The 17602-nt window shown below is 39.2% G+C and overlaps 1 protein-coding gene across 1 annotated transcript in view; it reads right to left on the bottom strand.

Moving 5' to 3' along the window:
* Positions 1-17602, bottom strand: part of furina (furin (paired basic amino acid cleaving enzyme) a) — an 80633-nt gene that overhangs the window by 4820 nt on the left and 58211 nt on the right. Inside the window, exons 8-15 of the mRNA XM_061744099.1 lie at positions 12334-12506; positions 9715-9927; positions 7557-7657; positions 6312-6415; positions 5965-6082; positions 2332-2511; positions 2118-2242; positions 1031-1150 (exon numbers count right to left, since the gene is read on the bottom strand). Of these exons, the coding sequence (XP_061600083.1) occupies positions 1031-1150; positions 2118-2242; positions 2332-2511; positions 5965-6082; positions 6312-6415; positions 7557-7657; positions 9715-9927; positions 12334-12506 (1134 nt within the window). The remainder of the gene's footprint in view (positions 1-1030; positions 1151-2117; positions 2243-2331; positions 2512-5964; positions 6083-6311; positions 6416-7556; positions 7658-9714; positions 9928-12333; positions 12507-17602) is intronic.

The raw sequence follows: 17602 nt of genomic DNA, 5'->3' as shown, positions 1-17602 counted from the left end.
GTGAATCCAATGACCCAAAAGAAGATCTGGGAAAGATAAGAGGGCACAGTGAAAAATAACTAACCCTGCTGTGTCAAGACTTCTGTCTCAGCTATTTCTGGGTTGGTCTGTTTCTCATAAATGTTAGACAGTTTCAAGTTTCCATTGTTAAAGCTGTGTGTTTTCACGGAAAGCAAAAAAAAACAAAAAACAAATATTGCTTTGCAGTCCATCTGCTGAGTTCAGCATATTAAAACAGATTGCATTTCCATGTGCAGCAGACTGATGGGAAAACCACTGACAATAAAGACAGTTAACAGCACTGGCATTAAAGGAGCTGAAAACATCACAACCAACAGAAGGACGGAAATATAATTTACACCAGCATTTTGTCAGTTTGTGAAAAAACAAAAAAGCAAACCTAAAAGTGTAGTTGTGAGTTCCCAGTCAGAGCGCACTGTGCGCTTGTGATGCAGGACCATCATAAAATACTGTCTGGTATGATAATCAAATACATGATAAATACATTTGGCTGGCCCACGTTCGTCAGAGTGTAATGACCACTGGTGGCCTGTAGGGGGCGGGCTGTCACCATCTCAGTCCACATGCACTTGGCCCTCCGTTTGTGTAGTTGTTAAATGGTATTGTGAGACCTTGCCCGCAGCAGATTTCGTAATAAGTCAGATCAGCAGAATAAAAAAAATAAATAAATTAAAAAAAACATACAAAAAACCTAATAATAACCTATAATTATATTATAATGAAATTTGCAGAGACCTGAGGTGAAGATAAGGCAATTGCCCCAGATAAGTGACTTTACTTTATAGTGCTATCAAGACTACATGATTGCATTAGTGTAGTTTTGCAGATTCAGTGAAAATTTGAGCAAAACTGACTGATAGTGACAGTAAAAAAAAGAAAAAGGGAGGCACAACTGAACACACATCGGATCATACGACACCGACTAAAGTTCTCCACTTGTCATATCCACCCCCTGACTGCTGTGACTTTATGTGAGGAGGAGAGCGGAGACAAAAGACACCAGTCTTACCGATGCATATCATTCTCAGATCCAAAGTCTTGCAGCTGTTGTTGCTCGGCTGAGAGTCGTCAGAGGAGCTGGAAGACGTGCTGGTGCCGTACAGTACCAGGATGAACTGGGTCAGAGTGCCTATGTGGAGAGATGGGGATTTAAAAAAAAACTAAAATGTGAAGTAGGCCTGTTTAAAAATGGTAACAACCGAGCACCCCCCCAAGGATTGTGTAAATGAAGTCTCTTCCCTCTGCAGAAGCCGACATGACTGACAGAAAATGACTCCATACAAGTCAAATTTAAACAAAGCATCATTACATGATCCGTCTAACTTTAGTCGCTGGCTGCACATCTCTAAAGAATCATTGAACTGTGGGATCTTGTTGGATGTTCTGTTTTAGTAAAAAAAAAACTCCTTACGGAGGAGGGAGATGTAAAACAATCTGTATCTGCTTTGTCTTGGCTGAATATCATGTTGTGGGTGGAGCTGATTTGTCCTGATAAGATAATAGTTAGTTAGTGGATGATTTAAGGTGAAACATAAAAGGGTGCTTTTCATTATAACTCATGCCACGTCATATTCCTTCCCCCTTTTACAACCAAAAAAAAAAGTGACTCATCCACCATCATGAGCCATCTTTCAATCTCTTAAAAGCACCTTGAATATATGAGGTCATGGCAAACTACTGGAGCAGCTTAGAGTGAGGAAACATCTCCATCTGAGATCTTTGTTGAGAGGAAGTGGGGCGGGACACAACTACAATAAAAACCACTCAAATAACTCAAACGTCACTGTTTTTCTCATGATAAGGAGGCATACTCCAAAGCTTGAAAGTCTGCTCCTGTAAACAGAGTAAAGACGCCTTGGCTCCAGCAGCCATTTGATCTCTAATCTCTGACACTGAAGCCTGAACCCTTGAGCTAAAGTGTAGACCCAACAGATTACCGCAGGTCAAGTAGTATTGGTTAAGATGGTTATTGAGTCACTTCTGGTCAGATGAAAATTTGCACACACTTTTACTGCTGTTTGTTTAAACATCACTTAATAGCACAAACAATTCTGGATGCAAATACACGAAAACAATTACAATCAAAGTCACGTTACCATAGTCACTGGCTCCAGCCACGTTCTCAATTTCCAGTCTCCACGTCCCTTTGGGGTTCTCATCCCATGAATGGGTGGTCATGAAAGCCCAGTCATTAAAACCCTCTGATGAGTAGTCGTGAGGTCTGCAGAAAACCAAGCAGGCAGACGTCTATAAAAGTTGGTGTTTACAAACTTGCATTGTCAGTGCCTGCGGTCATGCAGTCCTTGGTACCTTGGGTGGAGCAGGGTGGAGCGTGTGCCGGCAGGACTAATGAGATGGATGGCCAGGTTTCCTCTCCGGTTGTATGACAGGGTGAGCCGGGCCTGGACGTGCTCCAATGAGGTCACAAAACTGTCTGACCCAAAGCAGGCGTCTACAGTTTTGTTAATGTATAAGTGGCTGCCAATGTTCCTGTAAAGAGGGAGAAACAAAAGATGAAGAGGAAATGTTAATTCAACATAGGGAAATATTTGAAGCCTTTGTGAGGCTGGAATCATTTCTGACTGGGAGGTGAATGAGGCAAACTCCAGAAATATACGTTTCCCTGCTGGTCACTGCAAGTGTCTGCTCAGGGTGAAGAGTTTGTGGCCTTGAAAAGGATTAAAGCCTCACAACCCGCATCATCGCTCGAGATGGGTTAAGCACTCGCCTTTTTTTTTTTTTTTACTCCACCTCAAATCCTCTTAGGAGATTTACACACATCTATAACAATTCGAAGGACTGGGATACCACAAAGTTTCAGTCACACAGACGTGCAGACAAAACACACAAGAAGTTATGTCAGCTTTAGACTGTCAGGGAGCTTCACTAAATTCATACAAAGCAGATTCACATTTTTCAAGATATACTGAAGAAATACTTGTTAAAAACCTTTGACCCTTCAGGCAGCCTTAAACTAAAATCATGGCGCATAATGCGTCCAATACTAATCTGGCTCTTTGAAGTCAAAATTTAAGATTTATAATGATTATTTTGACTTTTGACTGTTCTTACATTTGTTTTGTTCTTATAACATATGTTTTGTGTAAACATAGCAGTTCTTACATCTTAAAACCTCCAGTTTTTAAATCCAATGATAGTTGTACCATTTTTAATCCCTCAATACAAAGATTTTGTCTTCTCCTTTTGGAACCGTGACTCTGTGGAAATATGAGGGTTGTGGTCATCCAACCGGAATACGGGTGGTTATATCCACTAGTGTCACCCTTGTGGCAGTGCAGGAATATCGCCAAAAGCATCTGACCGAAACCTTCAGCACAACGTGAAGAAAGATATTACCTACTGATGATGGTCTCTGTGAGCATTGTGCAAACTTGAAGGACTTAAATGTAACAAAAGTTAATTCATGTGCAGAAGTTTCATAATAACATGGGGACTGTTTTTCATTTGTTTTTATATTAATGCCAGAATACTTGCAAATAGAACTATGCAAAAAAAGCAAAGATATGCAGAAATAAATGATAAATTGCATGAAAACAAAAACCTCCATATGACGCAATTTTATGTTGGAAATGATGTTGTTCATCACTCAAAAGCACATTCTACTCAAATGCATCAAATATTTTGAGAAAAATGTTCTGAGACCCAGCCAATCCTAAATGCTATGCAACAATACTCGTGGCTGGGTACCTAGACGAGAGTGTTTCTGGATCATAAATCATCTTTTGAAAAGCTAAAGAGAACGCTTCCAGCTCCATCCCTGGTGTTAATTTGAATAAAACCTATTAAAGCCTCCTTGAAAATAAAAAGTTGCAAATATGCATATGTGCCAGTCACGTTCACTGTCCATACAAACAACAAGAAGTCTTGTGGAGAACTGCTTGAGACAGAGCCAGCTGTCTCGCTTTGTTAAGACAATTCATAAATAAGCTTTTTGATATCACTCCAAACTTTATAACTTCTTGACTAAGAGTAAAAGGCCAGTACTGGTTGTAATAAATCACTGCAGCTCAGTGCCAAGCAACCCCTTAACAGTGATTTTAAACAATTAGAACATTGACAATGTATTACCTTTTATGTGATGATTACAGACATGAACAGATTTGTTGGTACCTTTCCAGACACAAGGGGAAAAAGAGCCAAAAGCTACAGTAAAGCTGAAATAACTTGAGACTGCCAAATAAATGGTTGTCAACATGCATACTTGAGCATGTTTTTTTTGCAGTTTTTTATATATTTTTTTAAATAGAAGAATTTTTCTAGATGGAGCTCATTGTTGCTGGTGAGATGATGGGCAGCAATAAAATGATGACGTTTTAATGTTGGAGTTCAGCTTGAATGTCTATCGTTGCAGTTTATCTTGCAGCCACTTTCTGTGAGAACAGCTACAATCCCAGACTTTATACTTCTTAATAAAACCTGCACCTATGCACACAAAAAGGTGAACCTGCCTGAAGATGGTCTTATAGCCTTTATCTTTGATACACTTGTCTATATTTTTTTGTCTGAGCTCCTTGACATCTCTCTCCTTTGCTTAGTCGGGGCTACACGCAATGATGTCCAGCAGCACAGAGGAATGTTTTCTACCTTTATATGGGGTGAAAAGCTGATTGAACATCTGACGAATAATTAGTTTGAGAAATGACCATAATGCAAAGTCAGGCCATTATATAAAATACCGTACTTTAAAAAAAAAAAAAAAAAAAAAAAAAAAAAAGTATTTTAATTAATTTTTAATTACACATGATTATTTTCTCTATCACATACTAAAGGCATGCATGAAGCATTGATTAAATGGGCAGTAAGGTGACCAAGAAGGATTAATATTGTCTGTAGCATTGTTCTAATGTGCAAATATTACAGACTCTTGGAGTACACAGACATGATTTTAAAAGTGGTAATAACTGGAGGTGAGACTGTGAAACCTCCTGCTTACTTGCTTCAAGTCACTTTTGATTGGTTAGATAGCTAAACACCTAACTTGTACATTGAATAACCTGCCTTGACTGCTGTTCCCAGATGCTCGAACCATCTGCTCTGAGTGTCTCACTGCCGCAGTAAAAAGAGACAGACCTCAAGACCAGCGAGGGAAATGACAGGGAATGCATAATGAAGAGGATACGTCGGATTGGGTTTAGATAGGGACAGCCAGGGAAGGATATAATATGGCTGAGGAGAGTTTTTGAGTATTAAAGTGAAAGAATCAGGAGTATGTAAATAACGATTTCTTCTTTTAAATGGTTCATCCAGAGGTGTTCAAACCACCTCATCTTACATCTCATCCCAGTGGACTCAAGCACCTTACTCTGACCCTAACCTTCACAAACACAGAGAGAAAGAGAGAGAGAGATGGTAGGGGAGAGGGGAAAGAACCAGAGAGGAATGTTCAGACTCCACGGGGTTTGCAGGCTGATGAAGACACTGAGCCAAAGCAGTGAAACTTGACAGCTCAGTCATCCATAGACCTACATATCATTAAAGACAAGTTTAGTGTCAGTTTCTCTTCTCACTTGCCCTGTCTGAAAACTGAAGTCTTTTATTCTGTGATAAGGCTATTTAATCACAGTTTGAGTGTATGTCAACACGCAAACCTGTAAAAACTAAAATGTTCAATTATTTAAATGTATTTATGGTATATCTGCAAAGTTAGTTCTAATAGTAGTCAGACTTAAAATTAATTAAAACCAGAAGCAGATTAGTGATGACAGTCATCAGTTAATTAGAAATACAGTACAAATGACAAAGCTGGCACGCGTCTTCCTGGGCTCTTAACACCCATTTTTAAACTCAACTCTTGATGTGATCACAGTTACCCATCTTTTCTATTCTTACAGTGACAAAGGTTTATATGTATAAGCATTCGTAATCATGGTGCTGAGATTAATTCAGTGCGCTGTTATCTGTGTGCAGGTGCAGAATCCTAACCTTGGCTCACTGAGCATGGTGATCACACATTTTCGCTGTGGCCCCACACTGGTCCAGGTACTTGCCAGCGATACGATTGCACTGGCATCCAGTAGACCATATCCATATGAATGACTAACTGCAGAAACCAAGAGAGAAAAGAGGGATAAAACACATGAATGTTACCTTCCCAGCCCCCAGTTTAAAGACAAATTCCAATCTTCACATGTTTAGGTGTCATCTAATCTTTGACTATTACTGGTCACGCACATTTCTCGCGACCGTCAGAGTGTAGGTTATGAGATATGTTATATGTTTAACAGCCCAACACCTTCTGAAAATTGAGGAAGACATGGAAGGATGTGTACCTTTGCGTCCAAACCCATTGGTTCTCCAGTCATTGGCGAGTAGGTGGGCAGGGTGAGAAGTTCGCACAACCAGATGTTGCATGTCTCTCCAAGTTAAGTTTTTACTGGAATATGTATACACACACACACACACACACACACACACGCACACACCACACACACAAAAAGAAGCACATGTGGTAAGGCTCTGGCTAAAAGATGAAGTATGAAACACATCAGAGGGGGACTCTAACAATACACCCCAGTCTTAACTTGCAGCTGGACGGCTGCTTAAAACAATGACGTGTCATTCATACACTTTCCTGATTTATGTTATAGCGAGCATGTCTTCAGTCAACAAGTTGATTTCTGCCCTTTGGCAAAATGTTTAGTACAAAATCCCTGACAAAGAGTTACTATTATGCCTCTGCCTGCAGCAGTGCAGGCTAGAATTGGCCAAGTACACAAATAAAAAAATTGAGTTTGGCTCTCTGTTGTTGAGCCGTCTGATTAACTGTAAACCAACTTTAAATTAATATCTCTTCTTATGGATATTTAAAAAAAAAAAAGAAAAAAGAATGATTTGTTCAATCCCTTTCTTTCTAATCAACCATAGTCGTAATTGCAGTGTTATTTTTTTTCCACACTTCAGTCTCTCAAGACTAATTACTCTTTTTCAGGGTTGCTCTGACAGTCATTTGTCTCTCCCTCCATGTGCTACATGAGCACATGCAGATGAGAGGCATCAGTTTGAAGTTGTGCCATTTGTAAAAGCTCAGTTGTGAATGGGTTAAAGTGGTATATTAAAAAAAGGACTTAATGAGCAGAACTTATGCATAACTACACATGATCAGCAGCTGTAACTTTAACAAATACAAGTGCTCAAAAAACAAACCAAAAAAAGAAAAAAAAACATGTCAACAATAAATTATGAATATTTTAGCTTTTTAAAATATTCACACTTTTAATTATCTGCGTTTGGGAAACTTGCACACTTGCCAGAAAACAGATAAGAAAATGCATTAATTCCACCTCCTTTGCATAGTGAATATTTTAACAACTTGCAGGTTCTGAAAATGATCAAACTTGCTCTAACATATTGCTGAGCGCAGTGACCTTGTTGTCTCCAAGTTATATTTTCTTTTTCTCTGGACAGTAGTCTTTAATCAGCAAATATAACGAGGATAAAGCAGATATTAGAATGAGGCTGTACAGCTGAGGGCAAAGCAAGTCCAAATCAACAGAAAAATGGTGATAATCACTTACTTGGCTTCCAGGGCGAGAGCGATGATCCCAGCAGCCAGTGGGGCGGAAGCAGAGGTGCCAGTGTGAGAGTCTGTGCATTTTGATTTCAGGTCTGTAGTCACCTGAAGAAGATGAACACAATGAGCTTCAGTCTGACAAGATTCTTCCATTATTACATGATTCTTTTGTTATTTCAAAAATAGAAATAGATCTGTAGTTGTTAGCATAATCACATTAATTTATAGAATCTTTTTCTATAAAGAAGCATCACAAATCCTAAATATTTATCAGAAGTGCGAATTTGTTAACGAGTAGGAAGACATTTTTCTTTGTCATCGTGTAACCTAGCAATTTGGACTTTGCTTCATTTTAGTCATTAAAATCCTTGACTGTCCATTACATTCTCATTCTTTGTCATCATACTTTCTGCATTGGCTCCGACTAAATTCAAAGGATGAAAATAAAAAGGCTGGATTAAGAACAAAAAGCCTTCAACTATCCTTTCACACTGGGGGAATCGTGATTTTCATCTTGAGTCAAACACTTGAGAATGAATTGCTTCAGCAGAGACCTCCTAAAGGAGCCGCAGAGGTCTGTGGTTTTACATGGCAGCTCCCAGGTGTGAATATCTCCCATTGCATTAATACAAGTCAAGCAAAACCAGGATATTTGTCTTAAAACTAAAGTTACAGAACTCTGTCTCGCAAGAAGTCAAAAGTCACACACTGCTCGATGTAAAACAAGGAGGCTTAGTCCGTGTTACTAAATAAGACTAAGATGCTGACCTGTACAGAGCACAAAGAAACTGATCTTTTAAAGGATTAGACATATTTAGGAGCAACAGCGGCTCAGGTGGTAGAGAGGTCTTCTTCCAGTCAGAGTTACAATTACTTACAGCTATACAAAAATAAGCAGTGTGTGAGTGTTTTTGCAAATGAAAAGATGAGAAATGCATTGCAAAGTACAAGGTTAAGGCGCTACACAAGCCTGGATCATTTACCATTAAGAAGAATAATAGAAAGGATCATGGTAATGATTATCATTACACCTTAAATAGGTCTCAGGAGCCTTTCCCTGTTACTTATAATTATAGAGAAGAATATAAAACACGAGAATGAGTAGAAAAAAATAGAAGGTTAACATTTTCGCCGGTATAGCCCAAGAGATCCCATTCTCCCTCTTGTTCTCCAGCTCATCATTCCCAGGTTCATGAGTGACAGCACAATTAAATGACTACATCACTGAAGCATTAAGGGACCAGCCAGACGACACGGAGATGGCGTAAGCTGTCCATCTAGCTGGTCTGGCTGCTAGACTCCATGTTGGAGAATCAAATGCATGTGGATAATAAAAGTGTGCATGTGGGAGTGTGCATGTAAGAACTATTACTTTGAGAAGATGGAGTTCCAGCCATATAATATTCATATTCCTTTTAATAGCCCAAATTATATAGAAATGAAAGGAAAGAAGAACATTGCAGAAATCATAAAACTGCTTAACATACCAAGTGTATGAGAGAATGAATTCATCTTCTCCTGATTATGTAAAGGTGATTGGAGGACTTGGTCTAAACGGCTCCCTTTATACAGCTACCCTCTCCTCTTCCACCCTCAACCTTTCCTTACACTCCCTAAACGTTGCCCACAGGAAGCTTGGGATGCAGTCACATCCACAACTCGGATGAAAGCTGTTTGGTAAAACTCCTGCACACCCCCAGTATCCTAAAGTGGGTAAACAGCTGTTCCAGTCCTCCACAATCTTATAGAAAACTGTACTGCTCCCCCTCACAATGTACCTTTCTCCAGCTTCAGGTTATGTTGCAAAATATCCATTCTCCGTTTGCTGGCTCTTGAATGTGAATATTTTCTGTCCGTTTCAGTCCTCTGGAACAGTAATGGTCATGGGTTTGGGGTAACTTGTAATGGGCATTTTAAAAATGTTCCAAATGTGGTGGGAAGAAAATGTTGTAATGTAATTTGTACACTGAGCACACTGAGCTTGTAGCTTCTAGTCAAACATTTCAGCAGTGACATTTAAACAGAGCGTGGGTCCCCTGAATGTTATCTGAAAATAAATAGTCAATTTCTTTAAAGTCAGGAACTCATTTTGAAAGACATAATTTTATGCAAGATGGGAAAAAAGAAAAAAAAACACAGGAGACAGAACACTGGCAACTCACTATTTGTTTTTCATTGATGTTCCCCGAACTGTAAGTGGTGGCGAGGGTGGAGGAGCAGGCCTCGCTGTACCAGGGAACGTTGCCGTTCTGCGTGGAGCTGCTGATGGACAGGGTGTAAATGCTGTTGGTGTAGCCATCGCAGTTACAGCTGTCCTTCTCCCTTCCTCCGTTTCCAGAAGCCCACACAAAAATGGAGCCCAAACCGCCACGACCCTGGAGAGTATACAGTGCATTTTAGATGAACGGGGGAAAAAAAAAAAAGGCAACCACATTCTTTCCTTCAATTATGCTGCAGACCGCCACTACAGGGACAAGAACAGAATCTCATTCAGTCTTTAATAGGAATCCCAATTATGGGAGGGCGAAATCATATCAGAGCTCTTTTCAAAAAGGGCCCATTAAAACCCAGCATACATCGCAGAGGACAGAGTGGTCACTCAGTAAATTGCTAAGAGCTAAAAATTGCATGACAGCAATGTAATATAAAAAGGCTCAAAACGACAACAGCTCATTGTAATGAATCATCCAACCTCTCAGCCTCTGAATTGCAATCATTTTCATCTAAGAGCTGCTTTATTGTATTGAATAGCACCATTTCTATCTGCATTGATCTATTCCAGCTATGCATCACCTGCATGACCATCTGACAGTGCTGTCACTGTGCCAATTATCTAACTTGTCAGTGTCAGCGGTTCCAGTCAACTAGATGGCTTGAATGCTACTGCTTCACAATCAGAGACGCTGCTTTCAGGACGGAGTATGTTTTCACAGAGGGCAGATCGTGACAGCTGAGGTGTGATATGTATGCTTATTAATCTGTTGACGTGTTCATTTCTCAGGTATGACAGGGTCTCATAGCACAAAATGCATTACGAGAAATCTTAACCTCAACAACAGGACTGTTGTGTGATGGCCGATGCCCTTGCTTGCTTAACAGTCTTGTTGTTAGACTATTTTTCAAAATCAATCTCCTAAAAACACTAAGGGCCCCATTTTTACTAAGATCCTAAATAAAGAGTACTAAATTGCGTGTGCGCTGAAAAAGTTTGCGCGTGCTGTTGCTGTGTGTTTTGCGGGTGATCAACTAAGATTGCGTGCGCAATTGATAACAGGTGCAAACCTCAGTATTTAAATGAGGTGTTGCGCATCTTACGGTTTGCGGCGCAAACTTTGCGCCATGGAGAGTCTGGATGGAAAGCAGGATATAGTCGCAAGCACAAAATGAAATTTGACGAGTTGGAGTTAGAGATATTAGTGGAAGAGGCAAATTGTTGTGCCGTATTCAGCACCCCTGCCGTGAAAAGCACCCCCTCGTATATTCAATGATAAGTAGACCAAGAAAAAAAACAACACACTGACACTTCAATATATTTATATATACACACTCACACAAACACATACTTAGGAGTTTATATTATATATATTTACAAATATTATGGAAGACAACACAGTAAGCAGGCTATTAATTAATGACATCAATAACCATTTACCCGATTTTTGTTATCTGTGACTGTGATTGTGGGAAAGTATGACTATTGTGGAATCCATGAGCGCATTTAAACATGAATCATGAACACAAAACTGGACGCTAAACAGAACATGACACGGAATGAGAATATCATTTTTGTCAGACGAGGGGGTTCTTTTCACGGCAGGGGTGCATACGGCACAACACCGGGGTATGACAACTGCAGAACAGGCGCACAATAAGAAACACTTTTTTCTCCATGAAAACACGTGATTTATTTATTATCACAAATAAAAAAATGAATGTGCCTCCTGTGGCAACCTTTTGCTGAATAATACTCAATTTAACATTGAAATAAAATATTTCTCCTTTTGCATGTGGAGATTAGCACCTTCCTTTCGAACGTATTAAATACAGACGCAATCACAATCCACGCAAAAACTTTCAGGCTTGGTAAATCTCATTGCGCGTGGTAAATGGACCAATTTGCATCTTCCCCTCCCAGTATTTAGCGATTTCTGGCGGGCACGCCCCATATTGATTATTCATCAGGGCAAAAGTACTAAATGAATTGCGTGTGCTATTTTGCGCATTTGAGAGGCGCAGTCCTCTTTGCACGCTGTTAGTAGATCAGCTGGCACTTTGGTTTGCGGGTGCTGTCAAGTTCGCACACGTTTTAACACACGCAAACCTTTAGTAAATCAGGCCCTAAGTGTATATGCTTATAGATTGCATTGTATTTTTAAACTTTTGATTAGAAAAAATTGTTAAGTAATTTAAAGCTTCACTGGCTTTTTGAAGGAATTTTTGGCAACAACCTTGATTTTAAGCAATAAAGAGCAAAAAAAAGACTTGATTCACAGAAAAACCAACTGCAAGAGCTGCCCGTTTAAGAAGTTCTCTTCAGCTTTATATCTATAAATGGAACGACAATTTCGGTCAGTGCCTCTTCTCTTCATGTTTAAAGACTCCTTTGTGGTGGCTTTTAGAGGAGAAAATCTCCCATCCGAAATTCCAGGGTCAAACCTGGTTCATTCTTCCACCTCGTGCCTCTAGTACTTGAATTATTCAATTACTTGCCGCTGAAAGAAAGTCATACACTGGCAGTAAATCATTCTGTTTTGCACAAACGGTCACATTTACACACCCACCTCTGTGACTCCACGCAGAAAAGCTTCCTTGGCGAGTTTGGCAGGTCCGTCAACGGTTTTGCCGTCATCCTCTGGGCCCCAACTTGCACTGTAGACGTCGATGTGTTGGGGATTCAGGCTGAGAGACTGGGCCTCCACCATATCAGTAACCTCACCGTCCAGCATACGCACACCTGCAGTCAACGACAAATCAACTTTTCACATTGTTTTTATGACAATGGAACTAAACTTTGAATTGAACAGCTTGCAGTCACAAAAGCAAAGTTGAGAAACAGCCGCAATAAAGACTTTTTATGGCGACTCTGACTTTATACAACAACGCTCCGTTAACACTGATCCTTCTGTTAGTTGTCGAACAGATCAATGAATTCTTTTGAGAGGGCACTGGGTGCTTTGGACTTCTGAACATTAAGGCATCCTTAAAAAGAAACACCAACAGTTTTACACATCAAAGTTTGTTTGCAATCCTTGAATAGTACCATTGTAGGGAAAGAAGAGGTTAGAGGGTTTCTTGTTTCAGAGAGATGTATTTCAGTCCACCTGACGTATAGCATGCCTTTTCATCTCTCGACTCAAGACTTCCAACAGATGACTACATTTGCCACTTTTGGCAAACTGCAGTCTGAACATCTGGCCACAATGTTTACAAAAGCAGGAAAACACCCTACAACAAAATATATACAGCACACCTCTGGATCACCTGTGTGAGTAGTGAAGCTTATTTAATTGTATGTAATTAATGCATGTGAACCTAAATTTGAGATTTTTTTTTTAAAGGATAAGGGCTAAACACAAACAGTAGAGAGCTGCAGATCGTGACAACCTTGCAGAACCCTTTCAGTCTGCAGCTCAGTGTGTTGCTGTTTGTAATTTCAACCCAACGCAGGAAGACGCACCGCAGGGTTCTGATTTGAATATTTACACTCTAATTTTCAATACTTTACCACAGTAACATCTATGTGCATTTGTAAAGCTTTTTCACCCGAGCATGAAATACTGCTGGGTTTTTTTTCCCCTCTGTATCGATTATGATTTTACTATGGACCCAATCATGTAGATCAAACAGCCTCTTTATTGATTTTCTTTTGTTCTTTTAGAGGATAAAAAGAAGAAAAAAGGAATGGGAACAGTTGGATTGTGGGTAAACCATTTCAAGTGTGGAGTAGACCTCTGAGACTACGTATCCATCTAAGAGATGAGGAAAAAAAAACAGTTGACTTCCTCTGAATAAATTAGTGCGGCGTAATTATTTTTTTCTTATAAGAGATGCAAACGACTCGGCCAATGTTTAATGGCACGTTTCAACTAAAATACATTAATGAGGTGAATTAAAAGTGATAGAAAAGCATTATGCCAAAAATACGAAAGCACACACGCTTTTCCAGACTAATTATTTCTGCCACAAGTTCAGAGAGTTACTTGTAACAGACTTCTTATTCTCAGCAGTGTTCTCCCACAGAGGCTGGGGGGGTGGGTAGGTAGGTAAATAAATGTATATATATATATATATATATATATATATATATATATATATATATATATAAAAATATCAAAGACACTTTAAAAACAAACTCATTTCCTGTTCTGATACGGCAGGTCAGGTTACTCCATATGGGTTAAAATAAGCAAGAAAAGACTCTTTGAAGTTCTTCAAAAGAATCAAAAAGGCACTGAGCTGCTTGGGTTCCCATGGCAGCATGCACTTTACTGAGAAGGTGGTGTGGCTGTGTGTCTAAAATATCATCTATCCCAAATACCAGGGACCGTATTTTTTACCCCATCAATGTTAAATCCATTTTTTTTTGTTATATCTTACATATAAACAAATCATAATGACAGGTGGGTGTTTTATGAGTACCAAAGTTTTAAATACTAAAAGACAAATATGAAATGTACATTGAAATTATTCCTGGTGCAACGTTATCTAGGTATAGTATAGTACAATATAAGTACAAGTATTTGTTATTTACGGTACTGTTTTAATTGTGTCTTGCTGCTTCTAATGTTGATGTAAAGCACTTGAATTACCTTGTGTTGAATTGAGCTATACAAATAAACTTGCCTTGCCTATATTCTACTACTACTCTACTAAAGTTGCTACTGCCTTACCAGTTTGAAAGAAACCTTGGCTTTTCTGCATATCTACTTTATAGGAAACGGCCCAACTCGAAGACTGAATCCAGAGGTAACGAACCATCTTAACTCCAACTAAAAGAATCAGCATTTGCCAACAAACGTCTGAAGTTTACTGATCAACCCATTAAAACCTCTGACAGGTGAATTAAGTAACACTACTAAGTCCACTCTCATTTCAGTGCAATACCGTCTTCTGTGTTGGCATTTATGTGGAAGTTAAATGGACACATCTCCTACATCCTAACACCTACAATCTAATAAAACAGGCCTGCTGCTTTAAAATTAGCATTTGGGTTTCTGGCTTTCTGCTTTAGAACATCATTTATCAGACATAGCAGGTTGGAGCTGGTTAACAACGTACAGTCTAGACTCGTGTTTCCCTGTTGTACATGTGTCAGTGCACTGTTCAGTGACTAATAGGCAAGACTCATGTTTAAATGAATCTATTTCAAGCAATGTCATATGAAGTGGGGACTTTAGGTCATAGAAATAGCATTTACTTGGATGTTTCAAGACATAGATTTTCTTCGCAGTGTATGAACTGTACCTCTAGTTCCATTTTCTACTGATTTGAAAAAATGTTTTGGTGAAGATAAATGACAAGTGGCCTATAGTTTTATCTTTTGTTTGTTTTTTTAAAACACAATAGCGATCAAGCCCCGGTCCACCCCTGTGACTTTACAAACATGTGCTATTAAGCATATTCCCACGGCCTTGAGCGACTATGTTGACTGCCGTATCTTGAATCTCTTGTGGTGCCGTTTCACAAGATCTCTTTCTTAAAGCAAAGTGAAACACATAAAGAGCTACTTAGATAGGCAAACGGGCGATGAGAGACCATGTAGTTCATGAAGAGCTCCTGAACTACACATCGTTGTGCTGAATTTTAGAGTCAATAGAATAAATTCAGAAATAAAGAATAGCAATCAAACACAAAGAGCACATTTACATGTACCGGCAGACGAACCACAGCAACATTTAACCAGCAGCTAAAGTTGTATAAATACTTTAAAGACAAAAAAAAAAAAAAAAAGATAAAAAGATAAAACATGATGAAATATTCAATAATTGCTTACGGTTGTTGCTTATTCCTTCTCCTAAGACAGCAAAAACTAACTCACCATGGAGCAAATTTATTTTATAAAAATACATTTCTACAATTATTTGCCACCTTTACCACATTTGAATATTCCCCCACAAAAAAAAAAAAACGATATGCGTTTTAGATTTTAGATTCAATTAGTTTGATGACCGTACATTTACATCGACACCTTTAACGTGCATTCATTTACAATGTTGGCAGAAACAAGATGGTTCAGTAAGAAAGATCATATATAAAAACGGTTCAATTTTCAGTCACTATCAATTAGTCTGTCCCTGAATGTGTGTCCGATCCCAGTCTTTGAGGGAAGCTGTCCTACACGTTTTAGATGTTTCCTTGCATCAGTGCACCCGATTAAAACTAATGGCTCATCATCAGCTTGTCATCAAGGTTTACACAAGTCTGTTAATGACAGTCATTTGTATCAGGGTGTGATGAAACGGGGGAGCATCTAAAATATGCAGGACAACGGCCCTCGAGGACCAGAATTCGACACCCTGATCCAAAATGAATAAAAATATATATATATATATATATATATATATATATATATATCAATATCAAAACACACAGGACTGTCTCAGAAAATTAGAATATTGTGATAAAGTTCTTTATTTTCTGTAATGCAATTAAAAAAACAAAAAGGTGATACATTCTGGATTCATTACAAATTAACTGAAATATTGCAAGCCTTTTATTATTTTAATATTGCTGATTATGGCTTACAGAAAACTCAAATATCCTATCTCAAAATATTAGAATATTTCAAAGTAAAAAAAAAAGATTTATAACGGCAAAACAAAAAATGTCCATTAATAGACTCAGTACTTGGTTGGGAATCCTTTTGCACAGATTACTGCATCAATGCGGCGTGGCATGGGGGCAATCAGCCTGTGGCATTGCTGAGGTGTTATGGAAGCACAGGATGCTTCAATAGCGGCCTTCAGCTCATTTGCATTGTTGGGTCTGGTGTCTTTCAGCTTCTTCTTCACAATACCCCACAAATTCTCTATGGGGTTCAGGTTAGGGGAATTGGCAGGCCAATCGAGGACAGTAATGCCATGGTCAGTACACCATTTACTGGTGGTTTTGGCCATGTGGGCAGGTGCCAGATCATGCTGGAAAATGAAATCATCATCCCCATAGAGCTTTTCAGCAGACGGAAGCATGTAGTGCTCTAAAATCTTTTGGTACACAGCTGCATTTACTCTGGACTTGATGAAACACAGTGGACCAACACCAGCAGCTGACATGCCTCCCCAAACCATCGCTGACTGTGGGAACTTAACACTGGATTTCAAGCAACTTGGATTTTGCTCCTCTCTAGCCTTTCTCCAGACTCTGGTGCCTTGACTTCCAAATGAAATACAAAACTTGCTTTTGTCTGAAAAGAGGACTTTGGACCACTCCGCAACTGTCCAGTGCTTATTTTCTTCCATACCCCAAGTCAGACGCTTCTTCCATTGTCTTGAGTTCAGAAGTGGCTTGACCATGGAAATACGGCTATTGTAGCCCATTTCCCGGACACGTCTGTGAACAGTGGCTTTTGATACCTGGACTCCAGCTTCAGTCCACTGTCTTTAAAGCTCCCCCAAATTCTGGAAGCGACTCTTCTTCACAATGCTCTTAAGGCTGCGGTCATCTCTCTTGGTTGTGCAGCGTTTCCTGCCACATTTCCCCCTTCCAACAGACTTTTTGTGGATGTGCTTTGAAACTGCACTCTGAACAGCTTGCTCTTTGAGAAATGTCTTTTTGTGTCTTACCCTCCTGATGGAGGGTGTCAATGATGGTCCTCTGGACAGCAGTCAGATCAGCAGTCTTCCCCATACTTGTGATTTAGTTTACTGAACCAAGCTGAGTGTTTTTCAAGGCTCAGAAAACCCTTGCAGGTGTTTCGAGTTAATTAGACGATTCAAGTGATTAGTTGAAAACCCTACTAGTATACTTTTTCATAATATTTTGAGATAGGATATTCGAGTTTTCTTAAGCTGTAAGCCATAATCAGCAATATTAAAATAATAAAAGGCTTGC

The sequence above is a fragment of the Cololabis saira genome, chromosome 2, assembly GCF_033807715.1.
Source record: "Cololabis saira isolate AMF1-May2022 chromosome 2, fColSai1.1, whole genome shotgun sequence".
Classification (NCBI taxonomy): Eukaryota; Metazoa; Chordata; class Actinopteri; order Beloniformes; family Belonidae; genus Cololabis; species Cololabis saira.
The sequence above is the reverse complement of the archived record's forward strand: the minus strand, read 5'-3'. Positions and strand labels throughout refer to the sequence as shown.